The 20,796-nt window shown below is 51.0% G+C and overlaps 1 protein-coding gene across 3 annotated transcripts; it reads left to right on the top strand.

The window, feature by feature from the left end:
* Window positions 1–223: 223 nt before the first annotated feature.
* Window positions 224–20,208, top strand: PITX2 (paired like homeodomain 2). 3 transcript variants are annotated; one of them, XM_041759782.1, is made up of 5 exons: window positions 224–459; window positions 4,313–4,368; window positions 4,830–4,967; window positions 16,216–16,421; window positions 18,916–20,208. In XM_041759782.1, the coding sequence occupies exons 2-5, from the start codon at window positions 4,323–4,325 to the stop codon at window positions 19,477–19,479; spliced, it is 954 nt and encodes a 317-aa protein (XP_041615716.1). In that variant the 5' UTR covers window positions 224–459; window positions 4,313–4,322; the 3' UTR covers window positions 19,480–20,208. The 3 variants fall into 3 exon arrangements, with proteins under 3 accessions (XP_041615716.1, XP_041615717.1, XP_041615715.1); XM_041759783.1 differs by lacking the exon at window positions 4,830–4,967 and having other exon boundaries at window positions 225–459; window positions 18,916–20,203; XM_041759781.1 differs by lacking the exons at window positions 224–459; window positions 4,313–4,368; window positions 4,830–4,967 and adding an exon at window positions 13,466–15,307 and having other exon boundaries at window positions 18,916–20,198.
* Window positions 20,209–20,796: the final 588 nt, after the last annotated feature.

Here is a 20,796-nt window from a genome sequence, read left to right as displayed (position 1 = left end):
GCCCCGCTTCGCGTGGCCCCCGGCCGCTCCCCCCCGCGCTCGCCCGAACGCCCCGCTCGCTCCCTGAGCGCCCGCCGCGCAGCCGGGCTCGGCCGCCCGCCCGCCCGCGCGCCCGCCACTGTGCAGCGGAGTTTGGTGGAATCTCTGCTGACGTCACGTCACTCCCCACTCGGAGACCGAGCGGAGGGAAGAGAGAGGGATGAGAGCGAGGGAGGGGAGAGAGAGTGCGAGACGGAGCGAGAAAGCTGGAGCGGCGCAGAAAGAAACTGCCAGTGACGGCTAGGTCCCCGCGGCCGCCGCGCACCCCTGGACTCCCTCGGACCTTGGCACCCTCGGGAGCCCCGCGGTGCTCTCGGGCTCGGCGTTCGGGCGCTTGCGGTGCAGCCTGCGCCTCGGCTCTCTGGAAACCTCCCCGGGAAGCGGTGGGACGCGGAGACCGCAGCTCGCTCCCGGGAGCCGGTAAGTGGAGGCCGTCTCTTCCGCAGGGATGTGAGATCATGCGAGTTTGGAAATTTGTTCCACTTTGGAGAATCTTCACCGAGGGTGATTTGTGGTTCTTGGGGCTGCCTCTCCCCTCACCGAGGTAAACTCAGTTGGCAAACAGACCTTGCAAAGCCCTGTTCCTCTAGTCCCCAGTCGCTGACACTAACAATCTATGGGTTTGCTGAAGTCGAGTGGGAAGTGAGACCATGGCTGGCATTTAAAACGAGGTATCTTCCCTTAAATCTCGGTGCCAACACTGCAGGGACAAATCCTCAGGCTGAGGATTAGCATTCTCAAGATAAAGGGCCGGGTACAAAGTTTCAGCTACTGGAAGATTAGCCCCCTTCCCATTGTTACCAATTGGGGAAGAAAAAAAAAAAAAAAAAAGATTCCATCTTAACTGGCAGTTAGTGACCTCTCAGGCCCAAGCGAATTACCTGGGAGCCAGGCCTGGATGCCAGGCTCACACAATTACTTTGGATTATAAATCCTTTAAATTGATCACCAGTCAACTCCAATCTTGCACTTGAAGAGATACGTTTTTAAATGGTAAAGAAGAGACGACTGTTTTCCAAGTGTCGAGTAAGAAAAAATTAGGATTCTAAATCTGGGACTTACCGGTCTCCTTTCATTCCAATTCAATGACTTTACTTTCCCAAGTAATTAGAAATCATAGAGTGGTATGATTTTTACTCTTTTTTTGTGTGTGAGTACCATAAAGATATAGTAAAACTAAAGTAAAACTAAATGAAAAAAAACCTTACTATTATGAATTAAAATAATACAGGCATGCATACATTCTAAAGTATTTGTATGAAAAAAATCTGATTTAAAGAGATTCCTTTGCATTTTCTGAGCCATCAATAAGAATTAAACATGGATTTAAAATAATTTTGGAGGAAATTTATCTAAAATTCAAATACCAATTATGTCAAGGAAACAAAGCACGTAAGTAAAATAGATTGAGGATGTTTATTGTTGTAACATAAAATAAGCATACAAGGTTTCAACAATCAAACATTCTCTAAAAATTAAACAGCTACTTCATTTGCGAATGTTTTACTTTACCTCAGCAAAACTACACTTAAATTATTCAGGTGCTTTGTTCCTCAAGTTGAGCATGTTTGTCTTCAAGTGTTCATAAAGCATCAATATTAATTGGTTTAAAAGAAGGCTTAAACTGGTAAAATACAGAACTGTGTTAAGCAGCATTTTAATTTCCTTAAATGATTACCCACTGCAAATTAATTTACTGGCTCATCTCACCAATTTAGTTCATTTAAAACATATGTTCTTGTGCTGTTTATTTTTAAACTTTCCATTAAAGATTTTGTTATGGGGTAACAAAATAAATGGAAAGGGGAGAAATGAGAAAGGAGCTGGAATTATTAGAACTCTATTTTATCCTGCAATTTCCTCATGTGGCAATCATCAGAAATTATTTTTAAGAAAATTGTTTTATTTTCTTACTGCTTTACTGCCTGCCTTGGCCAGTGTGGTTCAGCGTGCTTCCTTAACTTATGTGGTGCTTTTTAGCATATTCACAATAGGAAACTCAAGCTGGCCAAAACAAGATTGCCTGGCATATACATTCAAACCAGGACTTGAACTTTTGGGGTGAGAACAACTTCCCATCAAGAAAAGTTGTGCATCATAATTTGTGAGATTAGCGGGAGAAGCTAGTCCCTAAATCCTACAGCGAAATTTGTCTAGTAAGACTTGTCTTCCTTGACAGGGCAAGTTTAAGGATCAGCAGGCGGGAATTGGAGGTTATTTTTAAAAACTGTCTTCCCTAGTTACTTAGATTCATTTCATCTAGTAGGCCTAGTAATTATATCAAGCAAAAAAATAAATAAGTAATGCAGGTCTCAGGGCACATTCTGACTGCAAAATAAATCCCCAAGTCACAAGGACACTTAGAAGTGAGCTAAGGAACACGCCTTGACCTTCTTTTCAGTCCTCAGAACAGAGTTCTTGAAGATTTGTTTTGTATTGCTTTGTTTGGTCTTCAGCACTGAAGCTTGGGAGTAGGGGGAGAATGTGTAATAATTGACTGACTTTACACTCAGCGACCCCATCTTTTTCTTTTGTATATTTCATTCCTAAATAAATAAATAAATAAATAAAAACTATTTGCAGTTACCATCTGCAATGCTTCGGCTACCCGCTAATAATGCAGCCGGTTCAGATGTTAAAAAAAAAAAAAAAAAAAAGGAAAAAAAAAAAGATTATCGAGTTGATGATGACATGCAAATTTCCCCTGAAATTATCATAAGTAAACATTTGAAGTCTGGACTAATAAAATCCCATCTGTGTTACTTCATATCGAGTTAGTAGAAAGCTGTGATAATGAATTTTGTAATATCTCACGAACAGACATCTCAATCAGGGACTAATCCTGTGATTTTACTGCAGAATCACTAAATCTGGAGCCGCCAAACTGCTACTACTGGGCCCCCGGGCCTGCAAGGATCCGCAGAGCCCCCGCCCACGTCCCAGCTAGCCTGTGAGGGGAACCCCTGGGTCCCCACGCCGCCGCGCGGGGCAGCCCCTCCGCTGAGCAGCGACCTTGGCCAGAGGCCCCCGAGGCGCAGCTCGTTCCGGGAGAGGCCCAGGAGCCGGGAAATAGGACCCAAACTAGAGCCAGACTCGCAGCTCCCTGCCCCGCCTCTGCTCCTGGGCCAAAGGGGCAACGCCCGCTCCCACCCTCAGCCCTGGACCCCAGCGAAGCGGGCCCTCCCGCCGCCGGCGTACCCTGGTTAGCGTGGAGAGTGCCAGGCGCCGAGATCCAAGGGCCTGGGGAGCCCGAGACCTTCTTTCTTTTCTTCTGCCTTTAAAGCAGCCGCGGCTCTTCTAACCCACCCCGACAAGGTCTCTCGCCACCCACCTCTCCCGGTTTGCCTGTGGCGGAAAAGGGGGCGCGCGTTAAACGCTTGGCTCGCTGCGCTGCGGTTGGAAATTTGAAAGAGATTTGGTTTGCCGGGGAGAATCGGGGGAGCCGTTCTCGGAGAGTTATTTCTGCGTCCTTGGTGGGAAGAAAACCCTCCGGACGTTTGCCCCCGTCCTCCCTCGTCTCACCCAATTCACCCCGTTTACCTCCTCTGCGATCTTAAGTCTTCACCTTAGGGTAAATAAGTGGCCGGGTGAGTATGTCCAGGGGAAAGTGTGGCTGAATATGGATAAGCGGCTCCTGATGGGTGAGAGGCCCGAAGCCAGCTCGCTCCCGGGGCACCCGAGGCCAAGAACCTTAGAGTCCCGTTCATTTCAGAATTACCGAAAATCTAGGGCAGCTGCTGTCTAGGACAGTTACAAGTGGACTCTGATATTCTATAAAGGTTTACTGAGCTCCTACTAAAGGGAAGCCCCGTGCTTAATGGTGGCCTTCCACACATCCTCCTAAGCAGAAAAGTCCTCCTCATTCACCCCCAAAATGTTGCATCTGCTTAAGTTTGGCCTCGTGTTCAGGCGGCCTCTTAACCCTTGACACGAGCGTCTTGTGAGTAGACTCCACAGCCCTAAATCCCCCCCCACCCACACCCCCACCCCAACACGATGCTTTTATCCGTAGAGAGCGCCAGGGCCCATTCACCGCACCCCCAGAGGAGAGGTCCCCCTCGGGCCCATCCAGACGTGCTGCACCAGGGGCTAGGCTGCGCACGAGGCTGGGCAGCCCGAGGCTGTCAGGGCAGGGAAACGGGCCCGAAACCCAGCACAGAGTAGGCGCTTGATAGCGACTTTGAAGCCGTCCGCCCCACCGGTGGCCTCGGTTGAGCCCTGCGCGCGCTCCGGACCGCCGCCACTCACAGCCTCCTCGTCTTTTATTTTGCAGGTTACGGGGAATGGAGACCAACTGCCGCAAACTAGTGTCGGCGTGTGTGCAATTAGGTAAGACTCGCTTCTCCAGCCCGGGTCACCCGACGGGAGCCCGCACCACGCGAGGGCGGCAGGAGGGCACCGGCCCCTGGCGAGGCGGCGGCGAGGGGCTCCTCCAGGAGGGGCCGGCGGGGACAGAAAGGGAAGCGGAGCCAGGACGCTGGTGGCCTCCCCCGGGGGGACGTGGGGGCGGGGGCTCTGGATGCGGAGCGAGCGGCTCGCCGCGTCCCGGCGCCCCGGCCTCCTCCTCCTCCGGGGGCGGGGGGGACCGCTGACAGCCGCCCCACGCCGGGCTGCCAGAGGGTCCGGGGGACTGGAGTGCCCTCCGCCCTCTCCTCTAACTGGGTCTTTGCTCTTTGTCCCTCTTTCTCCTCCCGTCTTGCCTCCTCCCCCGCCCCCCAACACCCCGCTTCTTTCTGCGGCGGTCCCGGGCGTCTCTCTCCCCGCTGGTGGGGCGGGCGCGCGTGGCCCAGGCGTGCAGCCGGCGGCCGTTGAATGCCTCTTCTCCAAAGACTCCGAAATCAAAAAGGTCGAGTTCACAGACTCTCCCGAGAGCCGGAAAGAGGCGGCCAGCAGCAAGCTCTTCCCGCGGCAGCATCCCGGCGCCACTGGTAAGGCCGGGAGCGAAGTGCAGGCCGCGCGCAGGGCACCCGCCTCCGGGCCTGGCCTTCGGGTAAGGCGCAGGCAGGCCAGGCCGCCAGGGGCGACGTGCCTGCTCCTTGACTTAGACACTTGGCCTCTGGGTGGGACGGGAAGCAGCCGTCCCAGGGACGTTAATTCCTTTCTCCAAATTATACTGCACTCCTGAGACCCAACACCTCTCCCTCTAGCTCTTTCTCGCTCTCTCCGTGTGGCCTGATCGACGCACACCCCAACCTACCTCTGTGCCTCTAGCTGGCGCGGAAAAGTAGTCCAACAGCGACCTCTGTCGCCCGCCATGTCCCACTGCGCGCAGCTCCGCCAAGGGTCCACCCCGCCCCTGCAGCTCTCAGCCGCGCCCCGCCCAGGCTTGTGGGCGCGGGGTTTACCGCGGAAGGCAAGCAGGGGACGCTGCTGCTGGCAGAGACTGGCCTGGCCGGGAGGGGAAAGAGCTGACTAGAGAGCCCCGCGGAGCCTGAGGGCAGCGACGGTGCGCCGCAGCCGAGGGTGTAATGAAGTGTGTGTGCCCCTGTCGACGCGAACCTACCTGTTGTGCAGGTTGCAAGGCCTCGGGTCTTGGTGGTGTCGTTGCTTAATTAGCTGGTTTCATTGTGGAAGAGTCAAGGGACACTGCTGCTCAAAGTCTGCAGACTTGTGTAAAAGTGAAATGTCTCCAACCCACTGCACAGGGCTTTGCTGAACTGAAAATTACCCTTTGGGTTTGTGTGCATGTGTGTGTGTGTGTGTGTGTGTGTGTGTGTGTGTGTGTGTAGGGATGAAGGGACAAGCTTTCCCTTGGAATACATGCAAAACTCAAACTTAATTGTTTTAATATTCTCCGGGTTTTCCAGGTTGCTATAATAATAAGTGCCTAGCCTTAGCAAGTTGTTGACCTTTGATAGTGTGAGGAGATAAAGCCCCCCACCGCCCTCAGCCCCTAACCCCCTCTTTCCGGATTAAAGTGTAAGGACACAAATGTAATGTGTGCCAGAGGGGGGCGAATTGGGACCCCCACCAAGTAAACAAACCATATTACTAAGAAGAAAACAAAGGCTCTGCATTCGAGCTTCCTAGTGAATCTGAGAAAATTATCATTTGTCTAAATAAAACTTCTAAAGTGGTCTGGAGCGGAGCAGTCTCCACACCACAATATCGCGAATCCTCCTGCTGGGCCAGTTAAACGCTCACTTGTCCGGGATTAACCCCATGGGGTTAAATGGGGCCATGCAGAGATAACGTTGGATGATTTCTGTCATTAAGATTGTGTTAAATTCTTCCTCTGTTTGATAATCGGTCGTAAAAATAAATTATTAGACCGGAGAATGTTTGGGATATGGTTAAAAATCAAGAACAGCAATGACCCCCCGGGGAAATATTTTGTGCGGGTTCAGCGGTGGCTCTGGCCAGTCGAGGGGAGCTCCCCAGTCTCACTTCCCACGGGTTGGGCTGGAGCCAGCGAGCTGAGGCGCAGAGGGTTCCCGCTGCCCGGGAGCAGGAGCCATACAGAATGTCTTCTGTCCCCACCACCCCAACCCAGAGCACCTAGACCTTTCTGAGGACAGGTGGTCTCCATCCCAGGTCGGGAGAGCAGGGCCTTTTCTGCTCCTGTCACAGTCCCCACTCGGGCCACCAGGCATCCAGTTTTGGTAATTAGCAGGTAAATGAAGAACTAGAAATAACGAATGATTGTTTTCTTAACCATTACTTTCAAGCCAGGATTATTTTAGTGCATGTGAAAGGCTCTTCCTCTACGCTGGCAACAATCTGTTTTCTACCTTTTGGAGGGAAGAAGAAAATTGCTGCCTAAACATGTTTGATGCCATTAATTAAGAGGCATGTGATAGGGAGAAATGCTGAAAATCTTGATTTTATTGGCTTCTAGGGATGCGGTAGATTAAAAAAAAAAAAAAAGCCACACACCAGTAGGCAAAACTACAGTGCCTGGGAAGGGAGGTTGCCAGAGCCCCCTCTGCTGAATATAAGTAAATTTAACTTATATGCTATGCAAACTCCTGGCATACCCTGCTTTTAAAAGAGAGATTTTTCTCCTCTATTTTTATGACCTTTTTTTTTTTTTTTACTTTCAAAAAGAAAAAATGTTTACAATGACATGCAGGTTTCAGAAGAGATCATGATGCTTTATTATTGGCACTACCCTCTCCTCAGCAACGCCCGCCCCACCCTACCCCCCAACACTGTGTCCTCTGTTGAAGATCGAAACTGGTCTCTAGGTAGACAAGGTTAACTTCTGGAAACCTCCAACTCTGCATTCCTTCCCAGAGGAACCCTCATCCCTTTGATATCCATTGGGCCAACCCCACGGCCTGTCTGGAACCCTGAAACTTGAGGGGCCTAGAGGTCGACTGGAGACTCTTAAGGCCAGGGGTTTGAGAGAGGATTGAAAGAGGAATGGCTAGGCATCCAAGTGGAGGGAGGAAGGGTTGGCAAGTTCAACTGTACCCCCCAGAAAGAAGGGGCAGAAGGGGCAGTGGTCTGCTGAGAACGGCCCCCTAGACCAGAGATCCTTGACTTCTCCCTTTGGGTTTCCCAAAAGTAGCCTCTTTGCGGAAATCAAAAAGTGCTCCTGACTTTCAGGAAGGGGAGGGACTGATCCTCCCCTGTCGGTAACCCGTAAAGTTTCGGGGCGGTGGCTCTGGTTTGCGGGTCGCAACCCGACCGAGCTGCCGCCCCGCGGTCCAGGTCCGGGCGCCGAGCTTCCGCGACCGAGCTTGGGCAGGTACCTCCGCCCGGCCTTCCCCAGAGACGCCATTAATTTTTAAATGGCCTTGGCTGAGCGGGCGGGCTGAAAGTCTCACCCAGGTCTCCGGGGCGCTCGGACTTCCCTCCCTTGGGAGCGGGACCGCAGGGCCCTGGTGGCGCCCCCAGCCGCGACGCACCCTGCCTCAAGCAGTCGCTCGCCCCCATCTAGTTCAGAGGACCCGGGCATCCCCCGCCCCCTCGGCAGCAGCAGACCCTTCATTCATTCAATCAGCAAATGTTTGCCGAGCACATACTACGTGGATTCCTAATGTACCCCCTGAAAGCAAATAAGCCGGTTTCCCTTCGCCGTCAGGAAGCAGCCTTAATGCTAAGGACACCAGCGAGAGCAGTCCAGGCCGTCTCTAGCCAAATGCGGAGTGGGGGTACCTGCAGCCAGGGCTTGGGGCCTGGGCGTTTTGAGCAAGAAGGGGGGTGGCTGTTTAGAGGGTGGTAGAGGACTCTTAGCGGTGAGGCCCGGGACAAGGGACAGGGGCAAGCAGAAGAGGGACAGGGGCAAGCAGAAGGCCGGGATTACGGAGAGGAGATTGCAATTTTCTTTTCTACTACACCCCCCCCCCAGCCCCGCCCCGCCAACTCTGTAGCTTATTGGCAGAAGCTGCCTCTGAGATGTGTGGGGGCTCTTTCCCCCGTCGGGGGAAGTCGTACCAGTTGTGCAATAAGTAGCCAGTCCCTGCGGATCCCCGCCCGCAGAGATGGTCTTTACAGGTCGTCGTGTTCCTCGCTACTGACACCAAAGCGCGCTCCAAGTTTTTCGTCTGGCGGGTTGGGCTGTTATTCCGCACCGCCCGCTGTTAATATATGCAGCAGTTGTTAGAGCGACTCGGGAGGGAAAAGGAAATGTATAACGAAAGCTTATTCGTGAGCAGGAATATACTAATGGAACAATCTGATGTCTTCTTAATCCTATGTAAAAAGCTTTGTCGTCTTCCTAATATTGACTGAATGGGTAATTAATGGCTCTTCATCTAGGCGAATACCCTGTAATCCAAAGATAGGCAAAAGACAACAAGCCCAAGGTAGAAGACAAAAGGCCCAACTGTGGCCGGCAACCCCCTCCCCCACCAGGGTCTCCAAAGAGGAAAGTTTCCCTTCAGGGGGAAAAAAAAAGGCAAACAGGAGTGGGAGACTATAGGTACCTTTCCTACCTTTCCTAGGCTAGACTTAATGGCAGAAACTGGTGGCTCAGGTCAGTTCACTGCTCCGTGTGCCCACGCCACCCCCGAGTCCTTGTCTCTGCATTTCTTTCTTCTCCGTTCCTCTAGGGAGTCACCCCCATTTGGATCCTGACCAGAACCTTTTCTTCCCCCCTAAGCTCCCATCTTTCGTTCAGGGAAGTAATTGATAACAGAGGACCAACACACAAGATCCTCAAAAACCTCAGGCAAGGATGGAACCCCTTTCTGATCCAGCTGGAGAAGCCTTTTACAACATAAGGCAGTGTCTGAGCGGACTAAGATGGTTGGGAGGGGAGGAAAGAAATTGATATCAGGAGAATGAGCAGCAAAATTGTGTATATGTGTTAAAGAGTGATCGGGAGCGATGGAGTCAACTTCATTGTAAGGATCTGACATGGGGAGTGCCCAAATTCTCCCAGCGTGTTTTTAACAGGCTGACATTTTAATTTAAACCTTTAGAAGTAATATATTACTTGGGTTACTACGATGAGGTGGGTTCCTTTTTTTTTTCTTTCTTTCTTTTTTTTTTGTCAGCTGACAGCTTTTAAAATATTATTTCGCTAGGGAAATAAAAGCTTCATCTCAGATTATAGGTGGGTATTTTTGGATTTATGTGATTTATGGTCACCATGACAACTAATGCTGAATGTTAGCTACCAGCATGTCTGGGAGAGTGAAGACAGAAAGAAGGGAGAGCAAGAGAAATAGTAAAGGGAAACGGACAAGAGCTAGAGGGGAGAAATACAGAAAAGAGAAAAAGAGGCGCATTTTAATCCAATTTTTAAATGTGACTTTAGTCAGTCTCTTGCCAGCTCTCCTTTAATGAATCTCATTCTCTTTTATCGCTTTCTCTCTCTGTCTCTCTCTGCCCCCCATCTATCTCTCTCTCCCTACAAATTTATACCAAAATTTGGCTGACACAAATTTATACCATTCTCTTTATATGACTTTTCCACAGCTCATTGTTTTCCAAGATTCAACTATGGCCTAATAAACCTGTAGTGTTAACAAACTACTGTGAAAAAGCATATAGCACGTGGGTTTCATTGACATCCCCCCTTCAGCCGCCCTACCTCCTCTAATCCCTGATTTTCTCTTCAGGCGCCAGTGTGGGGGTACCTCCTCCTACCACCCCAGCACCCCCGGCCAGTTACTACAAACCTCAGGTGGTTGAGTGTGTGGGACTAAAATCTGGATGCCATTTGCAGGGACCCAGAGAATGTGAGTGTTGCTCAGTATATGCACAGATTTTCGATTCGGAGAAGAATCTGCCCCTTTTTACAAACTAGCACTTTTTAAATCCGTTTAGAGAATGGGGATCAGAGGAGTATCAGCCGCAATAAAGTTTTTAATTTCTGGGTGCTTTCAATTCATGACTGGAGCGGCAGGGATACGGAGGAACAACGAAAGGGGCCTTTACAGCTAGCTGTGTGTGTGTGAAGAAAGGGCAGGCAGAAGAAGGGGAGGAAAGGCCACTCCTTGGGCAGGGTGCAAGGTCTCCAGCTGACCTCTGCGCTTTACACCATTCGCACAGGCACACACACTCACGCCCGTCACGGGGCTCTGAGCTGAGTCTGGGCGGCCATGGCCTTGAGCTGGGACCAGAGCAGCTTCTCTCCCCTCTGTGATCTGACAGTGCAGGGAGACATCTAATTGAGCCATCTTTCAGATGAGCTTTGAGGACAGATTTTTTTTTCCCCAAAAGTTGTGGATCGCTTGGTTGGTTAGCAGTTCATACTTGGGCCACCGCACCCGAGAGTTTGGCTGCGCAGTCCAACCAATCTCTCCACGGAGGCCAGAGGGGCTTTGCACAACTAACACTAAAGAGTGTGAAATTAAATAAGACCTTAAGACTGGTAATCGGTGGCAAATACCAGCAGCTCAAAACATGCCTGACCCGGTGTCACACATTTCCCTCCTCAAGGGTCTTGCTTTGAAAGAAAGAAAGAAAAAAAAAAAAAAAAAACAAGAAAACCCAAATGAGAATTCTTGCATGTCTTCGGATTCAAAAACCCAAACCTGCACTGGATTTACTTCCATGGAGGCCTTACAACACTTCCAGTTTCCCTAAACTGACCACCTTGATTTTTTTCTGGACTGGAAATTTCTATGACAGAGGCTAGGAAGTCCCTGAAATTTCTAGAGCCAGTCAAAGAAGAGTGTGTGAAGCATGGAGAACACAAGAGGAGTGCTCAATCTGCAAAATACATAGGATTACTTTCAACTCCTTCCTTATCTATACTACCAATATCTGTGTCCCACAAGTTTTTTGTAGATTGTTTCCAGAGCTGCCCACCACCACCACCACCACCACCACCACTGTTTTCATTGAAAAGTGTTTCTTCATTGCCCAGCACTCACTTGCCTTTCTCCATCTAGACTTTTCATGTTGGTGTACTCCTACCATCCACGGAGTGAATTCAGTTGGGCCTGAGAAGGGGGTCAGCCAAGCTCACCACGGGTAAAGTGATCAGGAGAGGTTGAAACTCTGGTTGGAAAAATGCAAAGAATTGCCTAACTGGCTCAGTTGATGATGGGGTGGGGCATTATATATTATGTATGTATGTGCGTATCTAGAAGGATGATAGATGATAGATAGATAGATAGATAGATAGATAGATAGATATGGTTATATTTTTACTTTAATCAGAGATCTCCAGATAATTGTCTTTATTCCCCACTTGACTTTGCAGTGGATAGATACAATTTAAGATTCCTTATCTTTTTAGGCTTTTAGGCTTCCTGGAGATCACCAGTGCTTCCAACGTCTCCCACAGTTTTGGCACTATGAGGAGCTGTCACTTACCCTTGGGGGTTTCAACCACTTTGGAAGCAATTCAGAGATTAGATCTTTCATATGTGCATTTGCCATGATGAGGGTTGTGTTAATCAACAGAGTCAAGGAGTTTAAATAAAAATTCTGTGGCTTTCGTGAGAGATGTGCTTCCTTATCTATATGGTTCTGTGGAGCTTCTCAGCTCTCCTAAGTAGGGAGTTTTGAGAAACACCCAGAGCCTCCACCAAAAATTGCGGCTCAGGGGTTTGAATCTAGAAGAAACTAACACTAAAGAAAGTATGCTCACTATGGTGGGGAGTTTTTCATTCTTTCATGTGATGGAGTTTCTTCATGAAATGAAGCTTTATGGGTGTGTTATTTTGGGGATCACGGCTATGCCGAGGTTTAAAAAGAAGAATATGGAATATGATTAGTAAACACATTGGGCGGAAAAACTCCGGATTCATATTGACTTAGTTATAGGTCATCAGCTGGCAGTGCAATGGGAGGAAATATTTACTTTACACATATACTTTATGATCTTGGGGGAATTAGAGGAAATTCAATAAGAAAACGGCTAGAAACATTTAAAACCCTTATTTAAAAGACTTAAGCAAATTAGAGTCTTATCAGATTAAAAACCACTACAAATGTAAGAGCATTGTCTTCGGTGAAACGCTGTGGGGTCTGAGGAGATTCTCTGCCAAATCTCAGGGATAAAATGCGTCATTTAAGCACCAGATAATGAGCAGAATGTAAATTAATTTAACCTTCTTTACCAACAGGCTGCTGGTGTAATATGTATAATTTAGTGATAAGATTGCAGGACCTAATATAGCTGGATGTATGAGCCTTAGCTAATGCAAACCTGTCACATGGGGATGTATTCTGCTCTGAGCAGGTGTGTGTATGCTTGAAATGGGGTGAACTGGAATAAAAGGTTAAAACCAGAAATGCTGATTTAAACCTTAGTATAAAGAAATTTCCTCCTTGCAGCTATATTTTTCTTAAAGTGTGATGATACTTCTGGGGGGAGAGATTGAAGAACAATTCTCATCTGGTTCTTTGGATGGCTCTCAAGCATGTTTAAAATGGGGGAGGAGCTGCAGATAGGGTTTGGCAGGGAGAGCCAGGCAAAGGAGAGACACATGGGTTACAAACATATTTGTAGTCTGCTTCATCAACACTGCCCCAGACTACATAAGTTTCCCAATCTTGTGAACAAGGACAAGGAGGGAGTTTTCTGAAGATACCTCATACTGGTGTTACAAATCATTGACTGTAATGTCAAACAAATACACATTCAGGGATGATAACGCTAACTCCACAATAAAGCAATCACCAATGCAGAAACCCAAAGAGGATTAGCTTGTGCTCTCCCGATGACCTAAGCAGAGGACAAAAGGACTTTCAAAAATTATTTTGAATGATATGTTTGTATTCCTTTATTTGAAAATTAATAATTTTTTTGGAAATAGTGTTATAGACTTGGATGTCCCCAAGGTGTTTTTTTCTTTCTTTTTAATAAAGTAAATGAATAAGGCTTAGCTTTTCCTAGCTGAGTGTTCTCCTAGGCTTTTGCCCTTCGCCCCCACCCTACTGCCTCTGCCTGCTTGGACTTTGAAGATTCAACAGCCTTGAGCTTCCTAGGAAAAGAAAATGACTTAAAAATTATCCTTGAAATTGGTTATTTGGCAACACTCATAATTGTATGGAAATTCATTAAAGCATATTTTATATATAATTAGCTCAAGGTTGTTGATTCTGCAGGCTTTATGGATTTGAATCTGATTGATAATAAAGTAAACAAGAGAGTCGAATTTAAAGCGGGCTCTCTCTAGGGTTAGGACAAGCTTAATACAGTGTACAAGGAATTTGAAAGATCTAGGATATGTGTCTTAATCAACGCTAAGTAGAATGGATAAGCTTTCAGCGTTTTGAAAATGCTGGGTTAGGGTTTCTACTCTATTGTGTATTTTCTGTCTGGGGACTAATAAGCATTACAGCGAACGTGATCTGAGGCGACTTTTATTCTTGTATAAATCCAGAGTGAACCACCAAACAGTTGTTCGTTTAAAGTCAAGGTAATTTTCTTCTGACGGGTCCATTTGCTTCTCGGTTTCCAATTTATTAGCCTGCCCTCTCAGGGCTTTGTCTCCTTTGCAATTAAAGTAAAGCTTCTTCAGATTAGCACAGCATTCACTTGACAGGCTGTTTGGAAAATTTAAGCTCGGAGAGGTGATTTGTTGCTGTTTTTAAAAAAAATTTTTTTTCTGGTTTTAAGTAGCATGTCTTCTTTCCATCCAAGAAGAGAAAAACATCTCTCGATTGGAAATGGATGTAGTGAGATACAAAAGGAAGGGGTGGGGAGGCTTGTGGGTCCTCGTACCTTTCAGCCCTCGACCTTTCCGCTCCTTCCTCCCGGGCCTTCTGCTCGCAGCCTCGCCTCTCTACCTCGCAGCTGAACTGAAAGCCGGCGGGTCTTGGGCCGGGGCAGAGCCGGATCCCGGGAGCCGGCCGGTGTAGACCCGGTGGGCGCAGGGAGGTGCTCGCCCGGCCCCGCTCCGCTGATAGGCGCAGACCGGGCTGTCCCTCCGCCGCCGCTCGGGCTCTCCTGATTGGTGCGGAGCCACGTCACTCCCGCTGGGCGCTGGGTCTGGGAGGGGGCGGAGGCGGGAGGGTTGGGAGGGCCGCGGCGAAGTGACGTCTGGGCACCAGGAAGCCCGCCTCTGGTTTTAAGATGTTGGGCCAACAGGGAAGCTCGGAGCCGCAGAGCTGGTCCGGCGCTCGCCTGCGTGCGGGGAGCTGAGCCGCTGCGAGGCCGTGCTCGGGCTCGACGGCCCGAGGGGGTGTGCGTGTGCGCGCCGCGGAGGGTGCCCCGAGGCCCGCGCCGCCGCCGCCGCCGCCGCCGCCGCCGCCGCCGCGGGGGATCCGATATCAGCTACCTGTCCCTGTCACTCTTGACACTTCGCTGTCAGGCTGCCGCGCGGGGGGCGGGCAGATCGCGAACGCCGTTAGCTTTCCTTATTGGAGGGGTACTTGGGGGAGGGAGGGAGGGAGGGAGGAAGGGGGTCTCTGCCGCTCTGGTTTCGCTTTGGAGCTCGGAAGCCTGCAGCCAAAGACGCTCCGAGCGGTGCCCTCCTACCCACCTCCCCATGTCTCCGTCGGCCCGCTGACTTGCCGCCGCTGGACCCTTCGCTAGAGCCTGCCGAGGGGGACGGGGGCGGCCCGGCTCACAGACTCAGCAGGGTTTGCCCGCGGCGCCACGGCGGGGAAACTCGGCGCCCAGAGCGCAGCGCGGAGCGGGCGGCGGCCACGGGGGTTCGGCCGGGAGGCAGCCCCGGACTTGCAGGGCGGCGCGCTCCTTCGTCCATGAACTGCATGAAAGGCCCGCTGCATCTGGAGCACCGCGCAGCAGGGACCAAGCTGCTGGCCACCGCCTCGCCTTCCTCCTGTCACCATCCCCAGCCACTGGCCATGGCTTCAGTCCTGGCTCCCGGTCAGCCCCGCTCCCTGGACTCGTCTAAGCACAGGCTGGAGGTGCACACCATCTCTGACACCTCCAGCCCCGAGGCCGCAGGTAAGGCGCCGCGCGGCCCGCACACACCCCGGGGCCGGCCGCCCGCCCGCGGCCGCTCGGCCCCCTCGCCCCCAGGAGGTCGGCCCCTCCTGGGGGAGGCGTGGTGGGAGTGGTCGTTTCGTTGGCTCCCGGCAGAACTTCGGAGCCAGCGTCCGTCTGGCCGCGCGCTCCTCTCGCCCCACCTCGACCGCCTTAGGTGGCGCGAACGACGCGAGCCAGCCTACTCCCCTCGGTTCCTATCCTGGCCTCCCTGCGTTTCCTGGGTCACGAGGAAGTCCCAGCATCTCCATTCGAAGACGTTCAGAGGCCACCCCCACCCCCGCCCTGCTCCCCCCACCCCCACCTCCACCCCCACCCCCGCCCCCGCCCCGGTCCCCGTTCTCTCGGCTTTCAGGTCCCGAGAAGCTGCGCTTGTTAGAAAAGTATTTCTGAGACTTCTACGCCGCAGAAGCAGCGGTATTTCTAAAAGGCTAGAGGAACTCGGGGTGGCCGGCCGAGTCCCCGAGTCTACCCTTGAGCCGCCTTCCGTTCCGCACCGAGATCGGAGGGGCCTCCGCAACTCGCGCCCGCGCGGGTGTCGGGGAGATGTGGTGTGTCTGCGCGGAGGCGTGTAAATGCACTTGAAAGCCGCCGAGGCTATAAAAATGAATGTGCCTTTGCTCGGAGATAAACATGTAAATAAAACGTGCGGCGCTGGGGGAGGGGAGCAGATGGGGCGCTCACACCCACGCTCGCGTCCGCACACCCTGGAGTCGCAGCGCTCCCCGCGGCCCGGAGGGGCCGCTCGCACCCCGCTCCCCACCCTGCGGCGGCCCAGCCCTATCCCGGCCTCCGCCGCGCGGGCCCAGCTGGAGTTCGCGGGTAGCAGGTGGACGTGCTGACGGGACCTTTGTGTGTTTCGCTTTCAGAGAAGGAGAAGAGCCAGCAGGGAAAGAATGAGGACGTGGGCACCGAAGACCCGTCCAAGAAGAAGCGGCAACGGCGGCAGCGCACTCACTTCACCAGCCAGCAGTTGCAGGAACTGGAGGCCACTTTCCAGAGGAACCGCTACCCGGACATGTCCACGCGCGAGGAGATCGCCGTGTGGACCAACCTTACGGAAGCCCGAGTTCGGGTAGGACCCCCGGCGGAGCCTGGGAAGGCTGGGAAGGAGGGCGCTGCAGACGCGCAGGCCACGAGCCCCGGAGGGAGTGAGGAAGGCGGCGTCTCCCGGGCGCGCGGGTGCTGTGCCTTTGCCACGGCAGAAGGGCCTCTCTCGGCGGCCCGGGCTGCCAGGCTACAGCTCCCCCTTCCGAGACCGAGACCCGCGGTAGGCCCCGCGCGGCTCGGGCGCCCCGAGCGCCCCCGGCTCACCGCCCCGTCGCCCCGAGCCCTGCAGAACTGGGCCGCGTGGCATCCCCCTGCACAGGGTATTGTGTTCGGGGCTCGCAGTCGCCAGACGAGCGCTCATAAAATCCCTCCCAGGCCAGGAGGCGAGAGCAGGCTCCAACCTGTGCGCTTTTAACCAGGAATACCCGCCGGAGACGTGCAAGGTTTGGTCCTCCTTGGGAAACTTTCGCGCCCAGCCTAGCCCGGCCTTTTCTCTCCACCCGGCTCATCCTCCTTACTTAGTCTTTGAGGTTTTTCGGCCATTCCGGTCTCTCCCACACCCTGTCCCTCGTTTTTGTTATCTACGGAAGCAGTTTTGATACACACCTACTATCCTGTTAGTTCTCTTAGAAAGAAAAGGAAGAAAAAAAGAGAAAGGCTTTTCGGTTTGGTTTATTTGTCTCAGGAGATTGTTACTCATATCCTTCTTCCCAATAATAGTTTTTTTAAGGGGGAGGGGTGGCTTACCTTTGTAGCAAATCGGTACTTTATGGATTGGCAAAAGTGAACTTAAATGAATTACCCAGTAGCAACATCCTGGTTTATGCTGGTCAGTGGAAACTCCGAACACGTTAGGATTCTGGAAGCAGAAACATACATAGCAGGATCCAGAGGCTTTGCTGTTAAAAAAGAAAAGAAAAAAAAAGCTCTGGATAGAAAAATAGAGCTCTCAGTTACAGCAGAGAAGAAAGAAGAAAATACTATATACAACAATAACAAGGAAAAAATAAAGACCAAAATGCTTTCCCAAAGCAGAGGGAATGAAGGCACTCTCTGGGTGGCATTTGTGTAGGATATGAGGCTATGCTGGTGGATAACAGCCCGGATGAAGCTGAAAATGGTTTTAGTTTAACTGCTCAGAGTTAGAACTCTTGCTCTCAGGCCGCGTGGTTTTAGGCAAGGTCAGTCTTTCATTAGCAATCCTGCGCATCAGGGAACAGGACTTGCACGTACTCTTCTTGCCTGGGCAGAAGTTTAGACAGAGGCCCAGGGTGGAAGTAGCAAGTAATTAAAATAACACAATCAGTGGGTTGGTTCTCTGGACTCCTACGGAAAAGATTTCTTCCTATCCCCTGCCTCCCGCCCTGCGGCTTTTCTGCAAGCCCTCCCAAGTTCCCCCCGCTACTACCGTGCTGGGCTGTCGCTCCCTCAGGCTGCCTCCTTCCAGGCCCGCCGCATGTCCAGCCAAGTGGGAGTGGAGCGTGCTTTTTTATAACAGTCCGGCGCAAAGAGGAAGGGGGATAAAAAGGAAATCAAGAATGAAAGGGAAAAGGAAAAAAAGCGGATTAGGCGGCTGGGCCCGGCTGAGACGTGTAATGTGAAACATCACCGGTGTCAGCTCTGAAATCTGGGGCCAGGCCTCGCTCCAATACACAAAAGCCGCAGTCTGCGGCGGCGGGCGGGCCGATGTGGATTGAGAGAAGGGTTGCGTCGGGGCCACCGGACGCGGGTGGGGGCTGACCGGGTTAGGCGGCTGCTTGAAAAGCCCAGCAAACTGTCTGGGCCCGGCTGGAGCAGCGCCGGGTGAGGGGCCTGGCCTGGAGTGGGCGGAGGGAGGAAGGAGGCTGCCGAGCGACCTGGGTTCCCAGAGATTTCCCAGCCAAGCTCGTGGAGTTAGGAGGCCGAAGGAAAGGCGGTCTTTTGCTTTTTAATTCGTTGTTTTGCTAGGCGAGGATGGGGGTCGCAGCCTAGCGCCAGTTGCCAGAGCATGTAGTGTGGAGTGGGGGGCGGCGGGGGAGGTCTGAGACGGGAGGGAGGAGCTGCGTGACAGAGCGCCCCGGCCTCCGGTGCCCTCTCAGCTCCCTTGTTCTCATCACTGTGTCTAAGGGAAACAAGTTTGCAAGGCGGCCTGGTAAGGGTTGGGCAGAAAACCCGCTGAACCGCGTTTATTTTACAGTAAGTGTTTTTGGATCTTGAGGAGCGCCTGGGCTAGTGAACAAGCTGCCCACAGGCCGCCAGGTGTTAGACTGGGGTTTGTGGCGCAGTTCAGAGCCTGGGCTCGCAGGCCTCACCTGGCCAGGCCGCCCTCTTTTGGACGGGACTCGCTCAGGCAGCCCGGCCAGCGGGCCGTAGGGGGTTGGGGAAAATGTGGAAGCCTGAGTGAGTGCGTGTCTCCCCCTGCCCCCCACATACGTCTGTATGTGTGTCTTGGTGGCCAATGGCCTCTGGTGTTTTCTGGGATCAAGATTTTACTAATCTGTTCTGTGGCATCTGTTTGCTCCCTTGCCTTCCACCCCCAGGTTTGGTTCAAGAATCGCAGGGCCAAATGGAGAAAGCGGGAGCGCAACCAGCAGGCCGAGCTGTGCAAGAATGGCTTTGGGCCACAGTTCAATGGCCTTATGCAGCCGTACGACGACATGTACCCCGGCTATTCCTACAACAACTGGGCCGCCAAGGGTCTCACGTCAGCCTCCCTGTCCACCAAGAGCTTCCCTTTCTTCAACTCTATGAATGTCAACCCCCTATCGTCGCAGAGCATGTTCTCCCCACCCAACTCCATCTCCTCCATGAGCATGTCGTCCAGCATGGTGCCCTCAGCTGTGACCGGCGTCCCGGGCTCCAGCCTCAACAGCCTGAATAACTTGAACAACCTGAGCAGCCCGTCGCTGAATTCCGCGGTGCCCACGCCTGCCTGTCCTTACGCGCCGCCGACTCCTCCGTACGTTTACAGGGACACGTGTAACTCGAGCCTGGCCAGCCTGAGACTGAAAGCAAAGCAGCATTCCAGCTTTGGCTACGCCAGCGTGCAGAACCCGGCGTCCAACCTGAGTGCTTGCCAGTACGCCGTGGACCGGCCGGTGTGAGCCTCGCCCACAGCACCCGGATCCTAGGACCGTGCCGGATGGGGCAACTCTGCCCTTGAAAGACTGGGAATTATGCTAGAAGGTCGTGGGCGCTAAGGAAAGGAAGAGAAAGAAGATATAAAGAGAAAAGGAAACCACTGAATAAAGAGAGCTCCTTTGATTTCAAAGGAATTTCCTCAATGTCTGACATCTTTCACTAAAAGTATTTCCAACAGTTGCAAGGACACACACAAATGTTTGACTGGATATGACATTTTAACATTACTATAAGCTTGTTATTTTTTAAGTTTAGCATTGTTAACATTAAAATGACTGAAAGGATGTATATATATCGAAATGTCAAATTAATTTTATAAAAAGCAGTTGTTAGTACTATCACAACAGTGTTTTTAAAGGTTAGGCTTTAAAATAAAGCATGTTATACAAAAGCGATTAGGGTTTTTCGCTTGTGAGCAAAGGAATGTATATACTAAATGCCACACTGTATGTTTCTAACATATTATTATTATAAAAATGTGTGAATATCAGTTTTAGAATAGTTTCTCTGGTGGATGCAATGATGTTTCTGAAACTGCTATGTACAACCTACCCTGTGTATAACATTTCGTACAATATTATTGTTTTACTTTTCAGCAAATATGAAAAATGTGTTTTATTTCATGGGAGTAAAATATACTACATACAAATCAGTCTGGATTCTTTCTGCCCTCCTCTGTCGCCTGGCCAGGGTTTCTCAGTCACTGCTTCCTAAACAAACCAGTACACTCTGCCTGCCTAGTTAAACACACAAGGCAGCAGGACTTATTTAAATTTGGTAGAAATAAATTATAGTCATTCATCAGAAACTAAAAAGAAAAAAAAAAGCCACTCCCAGGGAAAAAAAAAGGCGGGGGGCCTGCAAAGTCTGGTCTTGTCTCCCTGATTTTTCTTTGGCTTAAACCCAGAGTATTCCATTATTGCTAGCAAATAATATAAGAGAAAAAGAAGAAAGGAGAAAGAAATTTAGAAAGTATGTCAGCTTGGAATGACTCTCAAATATACTTTTTTTGGGGGGAAGGTCTCCACATCCAGTAAATTGTTCTGGAGAATTATGTGTGTATGTATACATGTACAGTTTATATACATTCCTCTCAAGACGAATACATCTATAATAAGTTTACAAGGAAACACCTCCAGTTCAAAATATTTAGGCCTCCACGTTTATCTTTCAGGCTTAAGTAGAGAGATTCTTCATGTTATATTGCATTCTATTTCCAAATCCTTTTGAGACATTAAAAGAAACAAAGGCCATTTCTAATAACTACAGCCCTTTTAGTT

Source organism: Vulpes lagopus, chromosome 6, assembly GCF_018345385.1.
Source record: "Vulpes lagopus strain Blue_001 chromosome 6, ASM1834538v1, whole genome shotgun sequence".
Taxonomy (NCBI): domain Eukaryota; kingdom Metazoa; phylum Chordata; class Mammalia; order Carnivora; family Canidae; genus Vulpes; species Vulpes lagopus.
The sequence above is the reverse complement of the archived record's forward strand: the minus strand, read 5'-3'. Positions and strand labels throughout refer to the sequence as shown.

What these genes read in the sequence shown, in the direction of transcription:
- PITX2 (XM_041759781.1), top strand. Translation starts at nt 15,100, where the DNA reads ATGAACTGCATGAAAGGCCCGCTGCATCTGGAGCACCGCGCAGCAGGG. An exon ending in CTCCAGCCCCGAGGCCGCAG is followed by an intron (nt 15,308 to 16,215) that starts GTAAGGCGCCGC and finishes TTTCGCTTTCAG; the next exon opens with AGAAGGAGAAGAGCCAGCAG. An exon ending in TTACGGAAGCCCGAGTTCGG is followed by an intron (nt 16,422 to 18,915) that starts GTAGGACCCCCG and finishes TTCCACCCCCAG; the next exon opens with GTTTGGTTCAAGAATCGCAG.